The sequence below is a fragment of the Seriola aureovittata genome, chromosome 1 (genome assembly GCF_021018895.1).
Source record: "Seriola aureovittata isolate HTS-2021-v1 ecotype China chromosome 1, ASM2101889v1, whole genome shotgun sequence".
Taxonomy (NCBI): domain Eukaryota; kingdom Metazoa; phylum Chordata; class Actinopteri; order Carangiformes; family Carangidae; genus Seriola; species Seriola aureovittata.
Window position 1 is genome coordinate 5,136,562 of NC_079364.1, and position 15,267 is coordinate 5,151,828.

General features: G+C 39.8%; 1 protein-coding gene across 1 annotated transcript; it reads left to right on the top strand.

The window, feature by feature from the left end:
• The first annotated feature begins 1,989 nt into the window (after positions 1-1,989).
• On the top strand, positions 1,990-14,933 carry LOC130167021 (potassium voltage-gated channel subfamily G member 4-like). Its single transcript, XM_056372980.1, has 3 exons — positions 1,990-2,464; positions 6,231-7,082; positions 11,980-14,933. Exons 2-3 carry the CDS (start codon positions 6,324-6,326, stop codon positions 12,820-12,822), a joined length of 1,602 nt encoding a protein of 533 aa, XP_056228955.1. The 5' UTR covers positions 1,990-2,464; positions 6,231-6,323; the 3' UTR covers positions 12,823-14,933.
• The last annotated feature ends 334 nt before the right edge of the window (positions 14,934-15,267 follow it).

A 15,267-nucleotide genomic window follows, 5' to 3' on the forward strand; every position in this document is an offset into this window, starting at 1 on the left:
AACCTTTGGAGGGGTTGGGAACCTTAAAATTAACTCCAGCCCCAAAATGCTGCTTACACATTGATGCATCAATACTAATCTAATGATCAGTTAGGTGACATCTTTCTGCAGAATGAGCATTTTTACTTGTGACCCTTTAACTGCATTCAGCTGATAATACTTCTGTTCTTTCACAGGGGTTTTCAGTCTGAGTGCAGGATTTATTATCCTGAAAAAGAAAGATAGTAGTAGTTCCATATTTGAAGCACATACGAGTCTTTATAGATGGAAGCAGGACAAAGAGGCTTTTCTCTCATCAAATTCTTCCACTTAAGTTAAAAAAAAAACTGCTGTAACACAATAAATTATCTGAATCTGAGAGGCAAACTTTTCATGCAAAAATACTGACAGGCTTACTTAGCCCAATCAGTTACCATGGCGACCTCACTTCAATTACTCGAAAAAGACACACCACAACACATAAGTGGAGCTGTGACTAAAATATAAACAGGAACTAAATCTTCGAGATGAAGCTTCATTTGTTTCACGGAGGTCACGTGACAACAGCTGGACGTCACCTGCACAGCAGCAGCTGATGTTCTGGTTATTAGATCTGGACCCAAACAACCACCTGCTTCTTGTAAAGCAGTGATGCAAATCATGGATGACATAATAGCGTGTGTGTGTGTGTGTGTGTGTGTGTGTGTGTGTTTGCGCTCTGTGTTTTATCTTCTGTCCTCTTTATTAATCCTCTCTGTGTTTGCATGTCTGACTGCACAAACTTTGTCAATCAGGCTTTAGCTGCATTTAAACAAAAGCTTTCCAGTGGAGTCCAGTTTACACTGAAGAGTCATGATCAAGTGTAGACAAGCAGCTCTGCACTGTAAAATAAACTCTCTGTTTTTAGTCTATTTATTTTATTTTGGAGTGTTTGTGTCTGCCTTCAAGTTCAGGTTCAGGTTCAGGTTCAGGAAAGATGTCATGGTTAAAAGAAGCTATGTTGAATTGTGGAACCTTTTCGGATTCACAGGCTTTGCTGATCCATCCATCCATCCATCCACCACAACATCATCCTTAATGATTTTTCCAGAATACATCAATGGCCGACTACTTCTACCATCAGCAGTGGCATCAACACACCCCGAACCCTGATTTTTCATTCCCCATGAGGTCAGTATTTCAGTTTATCCAATGCTACTCAACTCAATGCAATCTCTCATTCAGCTTTTCTTTTATCTGTCTCTCTGAAAGACTGACGCCTGAGTTTACTGCACCACAGCAGCTGCTATAAGATATTGAATCTTCAAAGTTAAACAATGATTATCCCACTTTGTTAGCACAGAAAAAACTACAGCTCTACCCAACAGTATAGGCTATATAATGTAGTTAAAATTGTAGTTCAGGTTTCTGTACTGTTCATTAAGTCATATTTAGGATTTTAAAGACGTTTTTAATCAGTGGAAACAACAAAACCTTCTAGTTCTTCACATTTTTCTCAGCATTTTCCAGCATTAATTTACACAACATGAATTCACACTAATGTAATTAACAATCAAACAGGTAAGCAGCAGTAAATGGATGGATTGATTGATCAGTTAAAAAATAACATGTTTATTTAAGGTCTAAACTGGAGATCTACCAAAGATCACACACAGAAACATTTTCTTAGTGACTTTACTGCCAGTTTCAGGTGAGAAGGAACATTTAAGACCTTTAAAAATGAAACTGAAGACTTTTAAATAACTTCTCAGGCCATTTTCTTTTTTGGGAAACTGAAAGAATTGCTTTTTAATATCTGCAAATATCCTGTAGCTGCATCTTACTGAAAATTAAAGTAGGGTTATTTTTGTTATAAAATTCTGTGAAGTAAGTTGAATGGCTGACTTTGGAGTATTATTACATCATGGCAGCACTACCTTATATTGCCTTTTCTTTTTACAGTGTAGAAGGAGAGAGAGCTGGAGAAGGGAGGGAGAAGGAGGGAGGGTGAAAAAGGGAAGAGGAGGAGGAAGAGGAGGAGGAGGAGGATGGTCCTGCTGTCAAACACAGATGAAAATACAGCAGCAGGTTTCAGGAGGGCAGCGCCGTTAGATAATCGCATTTATTCTCTCCTCGGCAGCGGCGGGGACCAATGGACGCGCAGCGACGCGCCGAGGGGGAAGAAATCAGAGTAATTTAATTCCCTCCAACTCAACGGAGCTGCCGGAGAGGCGACGTCCGCTGCGGCCGCAGGTGATGCTGCACAGACACACAGCGACCCTGCAAACTTCAGAGAGGATTTACAAACTGTACTGACACTGTGCCTGCTGCTGACAGCCGAGCCCCCTGCCTCGGCCGATGTTCACATCAATGATAAGATCAATTATCCGGACGGTTCGGCTCGAGTCTTAATTAGTGATGAGCATCTTCATTATAGCAACAGCTGAGAAAATGCACAGGACAAATAACAGAGACGTGGAAGAGCAGAATACCTGCGCCCTGTGAGGTGAGTGAATAAAAAATACAGTGTCATTTTCTCGAACTAGAACTTTTACTTCAGTTTTATTTCATATCAAAAACAACACTGTGGTCTGTGGGGTTGAACTAAACTCTCCAGCAACTTTAACTACATTTTCTTCTTTTTATTTTGCTTCATGTATCAAGGTAAAAATCTTCTCTCTTTAAAAAGAGAGAAAGAGGCGTAAACACACTGTTACAGCAATAAACACAAGCACCCTGCACAACAGTACACACCACATTCAGTTCAGATCAATTTGATGATTTACATGCAGCTCTAACATTGAGCATCTGGAAAATGCACTACGTTTAACATATTTAATATTAATGCTTAAAAGTTGGTTTAAGGGACAGAAAGGCATTTGCAAACACTGTATGTGTGATATATTTGTAATATTTTTGATCGTCCATTCATTTGGAAACTTAATCTGTGTAATGGAACAACCACAAAATCATTGTGAATGTTTTAGTGTTGATTTATTTTTGCTTTGTGGTGGAAGAAGTGTTGAGATCTTCCACTTAAAAGTTAAAAATACAAGTACAAATCCTGCATTCATGATTTAAAGAAGCTACTTAAAGGATCAAAAGTAAAATCATCAATTCATTGTTTTAGTAATTTTTTAAGTAAAAATTCAAAATATTTGCTGCTTGAAGCTTCTGAAATGTGAGTTTTTTTATACTTTGTCATGTCTGAGCACAAACTGAATATTTGTGGGTTTTGGCTTTTTTGTTTAATGAAATGAGAAATTTGAAGACAACACATTCCACTGTGTTCTGACATTTTATAGAGCAAACAATTAATCGAGAGAGCAGGTTAATGAATTTAATAGTGAGTTGCAGCCTGTCCATGGTGTAGCTGGTTGAGAGGGAGTTCATTTTAACTACTTTACGCTTTTGTAAAACCTTTATCTGCAACGTATCAAGAATCTGTAGTAAATATTCAAGTAAAGTAGGCCTACCTCAAAATTATATTTAAGTACAGCTGGAAGTGCAGTTCCCTTCCACCAATAAGCATCAGAATCTGACCAGGAAGCGTTCAAGGATCCACCTGCTGGAGAAACATGAGAGAACGACGTTCTTAAAAATTATTCGTCAAAATGACATTTTCAAATTTGAATTACAGTAAAATGTTAATCAGTAAATCAATGATCAGTGTAGTGTTTCAGGAGGAGGGAGTGACCCAGGCTCACAGACAGATTCTTGCTGTGAAATGTAACTTGGCCTTTTCTGTATTTACAGAAATTATGATTAAAGTTACAGTTTATATGCAAAATATTCAGTATTGTGCTCGTCTTGTATTTCATACCATAAGTTTCTTTAAAAGGTAAATAACTAGAAGTAACAGGGTCATGAATGTGTGTATGAATCAATTTAGCTGAAGATTAGGTTGTAGAAAAGTTGTTTCATCTGTTTCAGCCGTGTAGATTGTTCTGGTTTTCTTTGTCTAATTCATTTGTTTTCAGCAATCCATCTCTGAGATTTCAGCCTCCAATTCAGTGGAGGTGAATTTCAATTTATTTTGTGGAGCTCACAGCATTGATAAATAACATTTGAAAAACAGCACAATCTTATTCTAAATAAATGAGAAGAGTCTAAGCTTTCATTTGTGGCCTCCACGTAGAGGAGCTGGAAACTTTGAGAGGGTGTTTTAAACTTTAGGTTGATGATCCGAGCTCACTCAGGTTACAGGTTTGTACCAGCTGGGGCTTGATGTCAGTTTAAAGCCACATTTCTTTTTTAAACCACCAGGATTAACTGGATCGTAATGAATTTAACTGTAATGCTGATTCTGGAAGGAGTTATTGCTGTTGATTTAAAACTGCTGTTTGGATGTTGGGTTGAAAATAAACTCTCCACTGGACTAAAGCTGTAGTTGAAAGAGGTTTTTCAGGTCTGTTGGCTGGTGGATCTGAGACATTTTAACCTCTCTGGGTCGTCCACACCGTGATGTCTCACCAGAGCCGATGAGATTTTAAGGTCTCACAGCAGTGGTGTGAGAGTTGTCACATGAATCCAGGCGTGAATTGGTGTGAAGAGTCAGGAGTGTCAGGTCTAAAAGTGGAGGGCCAAGATGTTTTCTTTATTTCAGTGAAGGTGTGCGCACATGAAAGCATGCAGCATAACACAATTAATGTACACGAATGGATCTAATCTGGTTGTATAATTATATGCCTGGTCAATTAATCAATTAGCTGTTCAATAGAAAACTACAGATGCAGTACATAAATAAATACTCATAACACAGCTGGATTTGCCCCATAGACTGCCATTATAAAACAGAGATCTGTGAAGCTTCTTGCAAATTACAAACAAGGAAATGTGTTGCTCTTTGTGTTATGAATTATAAATCACAAAATTTTAATATTAATAAAACTTTTCCAAAGCCTAAAAAAGATATTTTTTATGTTAGCATGTACCACACAACATGGAAACAAACCAGAAAGAAAGAGGTCTAGTATCTTAAAATACAAGAACACAGAATATTTGTGGCGTGCATTGCTGTGTTTTTTGCTATTGCCACTTGAGGGCGCCAGAGTTTGACATTTTCAAACTCAGTACAAAACGACTTTAAAAGGTTTGATGATCTTGATGAAACACAGTTACATTATCAATGAGAACATGCTCTGCTTTTGATATACAGTCACATCAGAAAGTAAACCCCTTCACTTTTTGCATTGTATTTTTGCAAATTTATTAAAAATGCTGTGTCACTCCGAACTGTGGTCAGGTGTTTCCTGCTCACTTTAATTATCCTTGAGATGTGTCTAGAAACTGATTCACCTGTGGCAAATTGAATTGATTGCACATATTTTAAAACGGCACACACCTGCGTATATAAAGGTCCCTCAATTCACACAATATGTCAGGACAAAAACCAAACCTTGAAGTCTGAGGAACTCTCGGAAGAGCTCTGTGATAAAAGTGTGGTGAGGGCAAAGGTGTAAAAACCATTTCTGATGCTCCAGGTGTTCCCAGGAGCACAGTGGCCTCAATAATTGTGAAAAGGAAGAAGTCTGGAACCACCAGGACTGTTCCTAGGGTTGATCGTCAGAACGATTGAGTAATCGGGCGAGAAAGGGCTTGATCAGGGAGGTAACCAAGCGCCCAACGGTCTAACAGAGACCATCTCAGCTGCTCTCCATCAATCAGACCTTTATGGTTGAGAGACTAGACAGAAGCTGCTTTGAGTAAAAGTCATTTGACAGCCAGCTGGAGTTTGTCCAACAGCATTTAAAGGACTCTAAGAGCATGAGGATAAAAATTCTCTGGTCTGATGAGAATAAAATTGAATCGTTTGGGCAGAACTCCCAAAAAAAAAATAAAATCACCAGGCTATCACCATCCCTACAATGAAGCAGTTTTTTAAGGAAAAATTCCAACCAATAACGACTTCTGTGTTTTCCTGATTTAGTCTGAGGAAATTTTGGATAAACTGATGGTTGACATGCAGTCATGGAAGTAAAGGGGGATCAGGGTGTCAGAAAATAACTGTGCTTCGAGAATTAAGTTACGCTAACAAATCCTAGGTTATAATGTCCATGAGTTACAGGATCAACAGTTATATAGAGTTAGGTGTCATCTGCATAGCAATGAAATTAAATGAGTCGATGTAAATCAATGCTTACGGATGGGGATTGAAATGTTGGTTTCTGATGATCTGAGACAGCAAATATTTGAATTTATAAAAAGTAAAATTTTCAACGGACTTGATATTCAAATGATTGTTTTGTTTTTGCGATTTTTTTTCATCACAGTTGTTCGGCTTCTCTGAAGATCCTCTGTCATAAACTCCCGTCAGCTGGACATACAAATACCTCCTCTGCCCCATCACACATCCTGTAGCCAGCATGCCCATCATCAGCAATGCCAACCACGACTTCAGCACCTACTCCATCAGCAGTGACGACAGCAGCCTCGACCGCTTTTTCACTGAGATCCCGGAGACTGAGACCGTCAAGGGTGTTTACTTCCAGCGAGCGCAGCTGCTTCGTGACCCCAAGGCCTCGTATGTGGTCGACCACACCCTGCAGGTTCTCATTAATGTCGGGGGCAACCGCTACACCTTCCCCTGGAGCACCTTGGAGCAGTTTCCCCAGAGTCGACTGGGACGCCTTCGTTTCTGCACCACCCCTGAGGAGATTGCGCGACTCTGCGATGACTACGACGAGACGTGCCAGGAGTACTTCTTTGACCGAAACCCGACGGCCTTCAGAGTCATCCTCAACTTCCTGGCCGCAGGCAAACTGCGTCTCCTTCGGGAACTGTGTGCCGTGTCACTGCATGATGAGCTCGACTACTGGGGCGTGGACCCAGGTCATATGGAGCGTTGTTGCCGTCGCCGCATGATCACACGCGTAGAAGAGGTGGCGGAAAGAGAGCGTAAGGAAGAGGAGTGGAGGCAGAAGAGGGTGATGCTGAAGAAAACCCCCCCAGAGGCCGAGCAGGGCTATCGCCGGCTCTTCTGGATGCTGAGAGAAGTGGTGGAAAACCCTCACTCGGGACTGGCTGGGAAGATGTTCGCCTGCCTCTCTGTCATCATGGTGATGGTCACTGTCATCAGTCTGTGCATCAGCACCATGCCGGATCTCAGAGATGAAGAGACCAGGGTGAGTGTGAAGCCGATGAATCACTGAAAGCTACACTGTCCTCTTGAGAGATTCAGAGATGTTTTGTGGTGGATATTCTGGGGAAACACTGGACACAAACACGGAAATGAAAACACAGACACTGACTGAATGAAGATTAATGACAAAGATTATTATTGATCAATAAGGGGACAAGACTCAAAGTTGGCAAGTATAATCATTTCCTGTCCCACCAACACAGAGTCACTAATCCTCTTATAGAACAAGTACAAGAACAAGGGACAAAGATGTGAAGACAGATTTGTGGAGATACATATCAGCTATTATTACAACAATAGCAAAAAACCACGAGACATAAGGAAGACCATTTAATCTTCTCTTACTTTCACAGTTTCACATTTGCAGCCTTTTCTGAATGTGAAAGTTTGGATGTGGTGCAAAGTGCAAGTACTGTACTCAAGTACAATTTTTTAGGCACTTGTACTTTACATATTTCAAATTCATGGTACTTTATATTTTGACTCCACTATATTTATCTTACATCTATAGTTAGTTTGATTTTAAATCAACAAGCCACAAAAAAAGGAGTAAAATGAGTACTCTTACTTTGAATTATTTAAGTATATTTTGCTGTACAATTTAAAGTGCAAGACTTTTACTTGTAACAGAATAATTTTAAATTGATTACCGCCCAACTCTGCAGGCCCAGTCAGCTCTACAGAGTGTATTAATTTTCATGGTCATCAACCCACACCTTTTCTGTCTTTATTCACTTTAATCACTATCTACTGAAGAAGCTGTTGAACACAGCGGGGCTGGTGAGGAAATTGGAGCTGTTAGCAGCTAAAGAGACGGATATTTTCCTCAGGAGTCGGTGTAGTCCTAAAGCTAGAAAGCTTTGGCATCTCCAGTGGTAGTACCAAACAAGACGCTGCAGCAGACACAAAACTTACATCATCCAAATAGTTTGAAAGATGCTTTTATCACATAAAAACTAAATAGAAATATAGGAGCTTTAAGTTTTGTATCAAACAAATGGTAAAACAAGATGAGGACATTCAAAAACCATCAAGCACACATAAAAACCATTGAAATGTGACAATTTTCCCCCCTAATGTTTGCATTAACTTCGTATTAAAAGTGATAATAATAATTGCATGTAGCCACAGTCATGTAGCTGTAAATAATGATAGATAGAAAGAACAAGAACATAAATATTAGTAAAATAAAATTAATACAAGACAGGTGAATAAAAATGGTTAATATTAATTAAAATAATTATACTGATGCAAAAACAGTAATCACAGTCCAAAGACAATTGGACAAAAGATAAATAAAGTTAAAGCTAAAGTCCGGGTTGTTTGTTAAGCTGAAGTATGGGGTCAACAGAGGCAGTCAGGCTGTAGAGCTGAATGTGTAACTGTTATTTAACAGCCTGAACAGGGCTGATGTGATTATGTTCCTGTGGCGGAAATGATGGATAGATTCCTCCCTGACGTAATGCATCAAACGCTCTAATCAGGACAAAGAAAAAAAATTAAAACGTGTTCACTTCTGAAGCTGAAACGGACAAAAACAAGTTATTTTTAGTGTGTTTCAGAATTGATGAGAAAGAAAGACATCTGAAGTTGTGTTTCTAAACTTGGCTCAGAGTCAAAAAGCAAAGCCAAGATTCCTTTTAATCTCTGGAAACCAGTGTTGTTTTCAGTTTTGTGTCTGGCACACATCTAAAGTTGAATGTTGGCCACCTGGTTTAACTTGCTTTTATTCATTTTGACAGGTGAATAAATCTGGATAAAAGCTGAATGTGACTGCCGGCCTGTCGAATAATGAAAACAAATGTAAAAAGGGGCTAAGATTGGTAGTAATTTAAGAAACAATGGGCTATTAGAGGAAAGCAGCTTCTCATTTTTGCCTTGGACTGTTGATTTTACAGAAATAACAACTGTCATTGACAGATCATCATTAGCTGTTGGTTGTGAGCTAATTACCATTTATTCCTTGGGTTAGTTGAAATGTCCTCAACTGACCTTAAGTCGTTATTGCAACTGGGAAGTGAAAGCTCTGGTATATCTGACATGGTGCTTAGAAATACAGAAGTGTTTTGTGGTTAGTCTGTTGTCTGCTGATATTTAATAGATATAGAGCTATACTGAACAAACAGTAATTTAAACCCTTATATATTAAAACACAGAGTTCTTTAGCAATCAGTTGTCTTGCTCGATAATTCGATGTTCACATTTATCTTTCTGTTTTGTTTTGTTTGTGTTCATTGATTAAGATTAATGGGTGAGAAGTGGTAGCGCAGTTGTCCGATAAAGGGAACGCTTGCTTGTGGGTAAATATGTGAATCTCACCTTTACCTTCCCTTCCACGAGAATGGGGCATTAGCTCACAAACATCTTGGGCTTGTGGGAAATGATGTTCGTTAAAGGTCAAGGTTATTTTTATTGTCTGCCAAAGGAGAAAACTTTAATTGAGTTGAAGGGAACTGCTGCATGAAAACCAAACAAAAGCTGGGACAAAATAATGCTGTTAAATAAATAAAAAATAAAAAAACAACAATATTAGATCATTTTTAAAAACTGTCCTTATGAAGCAAGCCACACAACATACTGTTGAGAAGAGCTCTGTCCCAAGGATTTTTAGTAATCAGTATAGTTACTCATGTCAGCTTATGCTAATGTTTGCTGCATCACAGAGCAGCAAACATTAGCATAAGCTCTGATTAGCACTTTGTAGCATCTAGGATTTGGTGTTACACCTCATGTATTGTGTGGATCCTGAGGGATTAGTAACCAAACCAAAATAACCAAACAAAATTTGTTTTGCTAATGTTAAGCTAACGTTAAATGCTAGGTTACTGCAGCTGCTAGTTAGCTAGCCATGTTGAAGTTTGCAGTTTTGGTTTGAACAAACAAACTGTTAAGTCTATTTTTCTTTTTTTTTTAAATCTCTGTTTATCTTTTTAAATTCACATACAAAGTAAGTAGATTTAGTAAACAAAATAAAATATAAATACAGCAGGTGAACAAGTACAATATCTTTTACAATATAAAAATGAATAAACAATTTTAAAAAAGGCAAAAAAAAAAGTAGACTGAAAAATAAATAAATAGATAATAAATCGAATAATATAAATATACGGAATCAAGTTCAGTCGGTATCGGATTCAGAAAGCTATTTTATGTCAAGATGTGGTTGTCATGAGATGTTTGGAAGAAGTTGGATTTTACAACACAACGTAAAACCAACAAAATATCACCGTTGACTGTCGTCACTATTGTACAACAAATTGACGTTGGAGTTAAACGTTATCCTGACATCAACCGTCGTAACGTACGTCCAGCCAAATATCAACATGCTAATGCAGAGCTACGATTAATCTCTGTTTGGGGAACAGGTGTAGTGATCGGTCCATTTCAAAGTGAAAGTTTATATCCCTTCAAAATGGAAGAACCATATAAAGCCCCAGCAAGTCATCTACAGTATTGTATTATACAGCTGAGTAAATGAACGTCCTTGTTTTGTTCGCCCTCTGCCAGTTTCTCTTCAGCTGCCTGGATGTTGACTGGCTGTAACATCGCTGTGTATGGAAGACAATTACAGACAGTAAATTGTTGAATAAGCTGTGAACGTGTAACGGCGAGCAGAAAGTTCAGATCAAGTTCTCCCACATTTCTTGAATATTACTTCCTTCACAAATAATTCATTTATTTACAGGAGTTTCATTTCCTCTGGTAACACAGTGTTCAGACCAACACACATTAAAAGTATTGATTTTAACGCCTAATAAAACCTGCCCTCCAGCCTTTTCTTGTCAGTAAACATAAAGGCGCTCATTATGTGCACTTAGAGAAGCCTGCGTTTCACAGGGCTGTAATTTTAGCTTTTTCTTTTGGTCACTAGAAGACGTATTTGTGACTGCTGGTTATTATCATCAGTCCGCTTTCAAAGCCACACTGAAATGGAAAATTGATTTTTTTCACTTTAATGACTTCTTCTCAGCAAACACTTTTTTTTTTTTAAATTCAGTGGCAACGAAATGATTTAAACCAAAATCAATTTAAATGCTGCTGAATGTTGAATTTATTTTTAAAGTTAAATATAGCGTGACGCTGAAAGTGGCTTTTTTTCAGACACACAAAAGAAAAAAAGGTGGTTGGAACATTGATTTGTTGTGAAAATGGAGACTGCAGTGATTTTAGGAAAACCAACATCTGGTAGCCTCAGAGACACAACTGTGATGCATTACAATGAAAATAAAAAAAAAAGAAATATTCAATCTTAAAGGAGTGATTTAGTATTGTACTACAATAAAGGGCCGGGGCTTTCAAGAGACAGAAATGCCTTCATCTTTCAAACTCCATGTTCCCTATACTTTTCATTTCATGTCCTTTATCTCACACAAACCAGAATGAAATACAAGCAAAAGCATACAAACATGATAATAACAATGGATCAACATGGGAGCTTCAGAAGCTTGTGAACAGTCTCTGTATGTACAAATACAAATATAGCCACAAAATACCTAAATCCTAGCGTAGCAGTTTTTAGCCGCTCAGTATGGTCAAGTTTAAAAAATATTTTAGTAGCAACTGGTGCTTTAAATTCTTTTTAAAAAGAGACACAGATAGTGAGATTTTTAGTGTTATCGAACTCATTTCACACCTGCGGACACTCGTGCATTTAAGCTTACGTTTCTTACCCTTTATAAGATGCTTTTTTTCCCCGGTCTTGTGCGAATGTGAAGGAAGGTAAATTGGAAAAAGGTCAAAGAATCTGCCATTTAGCTCAAGTTCAACATTATACATAACACGATGTTACATTTCCCCTTTGGATCACAGACCTGTCCAAACGCTCCAACGGCCTGTGACCCTTTAAAGTGTCCGTCATCTCCGTGTTTCTGTGTCTGCAGGGCGAGTGCTCCCAGAAGTGCCACAGCATGTTTGTGGTGGAGTCCATCTGCGTCGCCTGGTTCACGCTGGAGTTTTTGCTGCGATTTGTCAACGCTCAGAGCAAGCTGGCCTTCGCTCGCGGCCCCCTCAACATCATCGACGCCATCGCCATCCTGCCGTACTACGTGTCCCTGGTCGTCGACGTCAGAGACGATACAAAGGAGGAAGTCATCATGGGTGCCGGCAGAGGCTATCTGGATAAACTGAGTCTGATCCTGCGCCTGCTACGGGCTCTGCGCATCCTGTACGTGATGCGTCTGGCTCGCCACTCTCTGGGCCTGCAGACGCTGGGACTGACCATGCAGCGCAGCATGAGGGAGTTCGGCCTGCTGCTGTTGTTCGTCTGCGTGGCCGTGACCCTCTTCTCACCTCTGGTCCATTTGGCGGAGAGCGAACTGGCGCCGTTTGCCGCCACACACCCCCACCACAGCTTCAGCAGCATCCCAGCTTCTTACTGGTGGGCCATCATCTCTATGACCACGGTGGGCTATGGCGACATGGTGCCGCGCAGCATCCCCGGACAGATAGTGGCACTGACCAGCATCCTGAGTGGCATCCTCATCATGGCGTTTCCCGCCACCTCCATCTTCCACACCTTCTCCCGCTCCTACCAAGAGCTTAAACAGGAGTACGAGCGGCTGTGGAAGGAGGAGAGAGGCGAGGAAATAGCCGCTGAGTCGGAGGAGAGTTGGTCCAAGGTCAATTTGGCACCAGATGAGCTCACGTCTATGTCCAAGGAAGAGAATGAGGCGCTGATGTCAAGCAAGAGTCATCAATCCACACTTCCATCTACAGCTTTCTGAAGGAGCGGGCAGCGAGCAGACACATTTATTCAGAAATATGTTAAAAATGGTGACACTCGACGGCGTACTCTCTCCGTATAAGTACTTTTAGACTCCGAAGGACTGTTATATTTTGAACTGTGTATCTCACTTAAAGTTTTATGTCTCTCCGTGTTCTGGATTCATCTACTTATCAGATTGTATCAAGCCTTTCTTCATATCTGCCAATACCTTGTACGCAGCACTATGTACTAAACCGTTAACTCCAGCTGATCTGAAAGTTGAATTCTCCTCACTTTTTGTGTAAGGAGATGTAAACTACAGTCTCGCTGCTTGTGGAGAAGCTGCTGCTGAGGCTTTTTCAACATGTTCACGTATCGTTAGCTGTCAACCGTTGTGATTTAAGGCGTCTTCCCTTTACGGCAGTCAACATTTGGAGAAGCTTGTTAGCCTACCTTGCTAACGTTAGTGCTGATTCCCATCAGACCTTAGTTTTTGTGCGACACCTGTTGGGTTGTGGCAGCTCCTGCGATATAGGAAAATAGTGGTTCTAGCTGCTGTTAGCCGTCTCTCATTTGTAGATCCAGTTTGGTTGTACGGGAGTTTATTGATGACAAACAATTTGAGAGAGCACAATGATAATTTGAGCGCTGCTCAGTCTGCAAGTCGACTTTTGAGAGAGGGTTTCTCATGCTTGTGCTCATTTTTCAGAGAGCTTGATCGCACCCTCTGAAATCTAATGAGCCTGTTATGGACCTGTTTCAATAACTGTGACCTGATTTTGACTCCACGGGGGATTTAAAGAAAACTGGTGTTCAAATAATAATTGTAATAATGATAATGATAATGATAATGATAATGAAATTATTATGGCCTGTGGCTTCATTCAGAAAGGAAACAGAATAGGTGTGACACAAACCTGACAGACGGACTAAATTAGGGGATTTACAATTTAATAATTGAAATTGCAGGCTAAACATTAAGACATGCAGGCAAAAAAATATGTAAATAGTCTAAGCAGTGATATCCATGCATCATCTTTTCCCTGTGCGGACACTGAAGAAGCCACGACCCTGGCGTCCAGATGTGGGATGTGGCGACCTCTTTGACGGCCCAGAGGTCAAAACAGCTGGAGAAAACCGAGCGAGCAGGTGGAATCTGATTCTGCTCAGACAAATCCAAAGTCAAAAGTCGACTTCTAGACTGAAGAGCACATTTTTTTGTGCTCTCTAAAATCTTTTCCATAAATCACAGCAAATAGTCAGACGGTTAAAACTGCCAGCAACAGTTATAGTCCCGTGACCTCAGCGCTTCGCACGATGAAACACAACAACACAACGAGTGCTCAAATCACAGCGAAACAACAGGTGCAGTAACAACGTTGGATCCCCAGCCCCCGTTTTTGCTGTTGTAAGTGGAATAATAAATCATTTTCAGCACCCGCCATCACGGATGTTGCACCAGTCAAATTACAGTAGTCAGTCATTGTCAGTAACAAGAACTCATGCAGTGATGTCACCGCAGATAGAGAAATAAAAATCAAATCTCTTCTTTTACCAAAAAAAAAGCACGCAAGTGAGATCACACACCGAGGAGTCATATATTGATTTCTTCACAGCACAAGTCAGTTTCATGTCTCTGCAAGTCCATTTGTCAGTGGAAAGCGACGACCCTGCGTCCTACAAATTATGTTCATGTGCAACTAATGTGCAGCAGCAAATAGGTTTTTGTAGGAAATGTAACAGCAGCTGGATTACTGAGAGACAGGGTTAGTCTGGAAGGTAAGAAAGTAATTTGTGTCTGAAACCACTCCCTCGTTCGCTCATTGATTTCTGCCTGTATAACAGAAGCTCAGCAGTTTGGAGATTTGGATTTTTGGACACATACTCATATTTCTGAGGGCACTTTATATCGTATAGAAATTTACACAGAATTCGGACACTATAATAAAATGGCGGAGGGGAAATGAGGAGCATTATGTAACAGACAGTGGGTGATTTCAGACACAGCATTACAGTATGAACATCAGCAGTGTTTCCGGATGAATCTCTTCCTCCACTCAGACGTCTCAGTGCTCTGTCTCCCTGTCTGTTGACCCCACAGGCGTTTTCAAAATAAAATTATCTCTTTTACTCTTTTGCTTTTGTTTTTCTAACCACCTGAGAGGATGAATGTTGTGTTGTGCTCAGTGGTGGGAGTAACCGAGTACATTTACTGAACTACAGGAATGATTGTACTTTTCCCTCCAGTACATTTATGTGACAGCTGTAGTCACTAATTACTTTTCCGATTATGTGTTTTACATGAAAAAAAACAAATCAAAAGCAGCGTCTAACCTTCATTGGAGAAAAATTATTATGTACATTTATTTAAGTAGGATTTTGAATGCAGAACGTCTAATGCAGTATTTTTGCCTTGGTGTATTGGTACTTTTACTTAAATGAAGGATCTGAATACGTCTCCCAC

Excerpts from the sequence above, each read along its gene's own strand:
- LOC130167021 (XM_056372980.1), top strand. The coding sequence starts at position 6,324 with ATGCCCATCATCAGCAATGCCAACCACGACTTCAGCACCTACTCCATC. Across the intron at positions 7,083-11,979 it reads TCAGAGATGAAGAGACCAGG|GGCGAGTGCTCCCAGAAGTG; the intron begins GTGAGTGTGAAG and ends CTGTGTCTGCAG.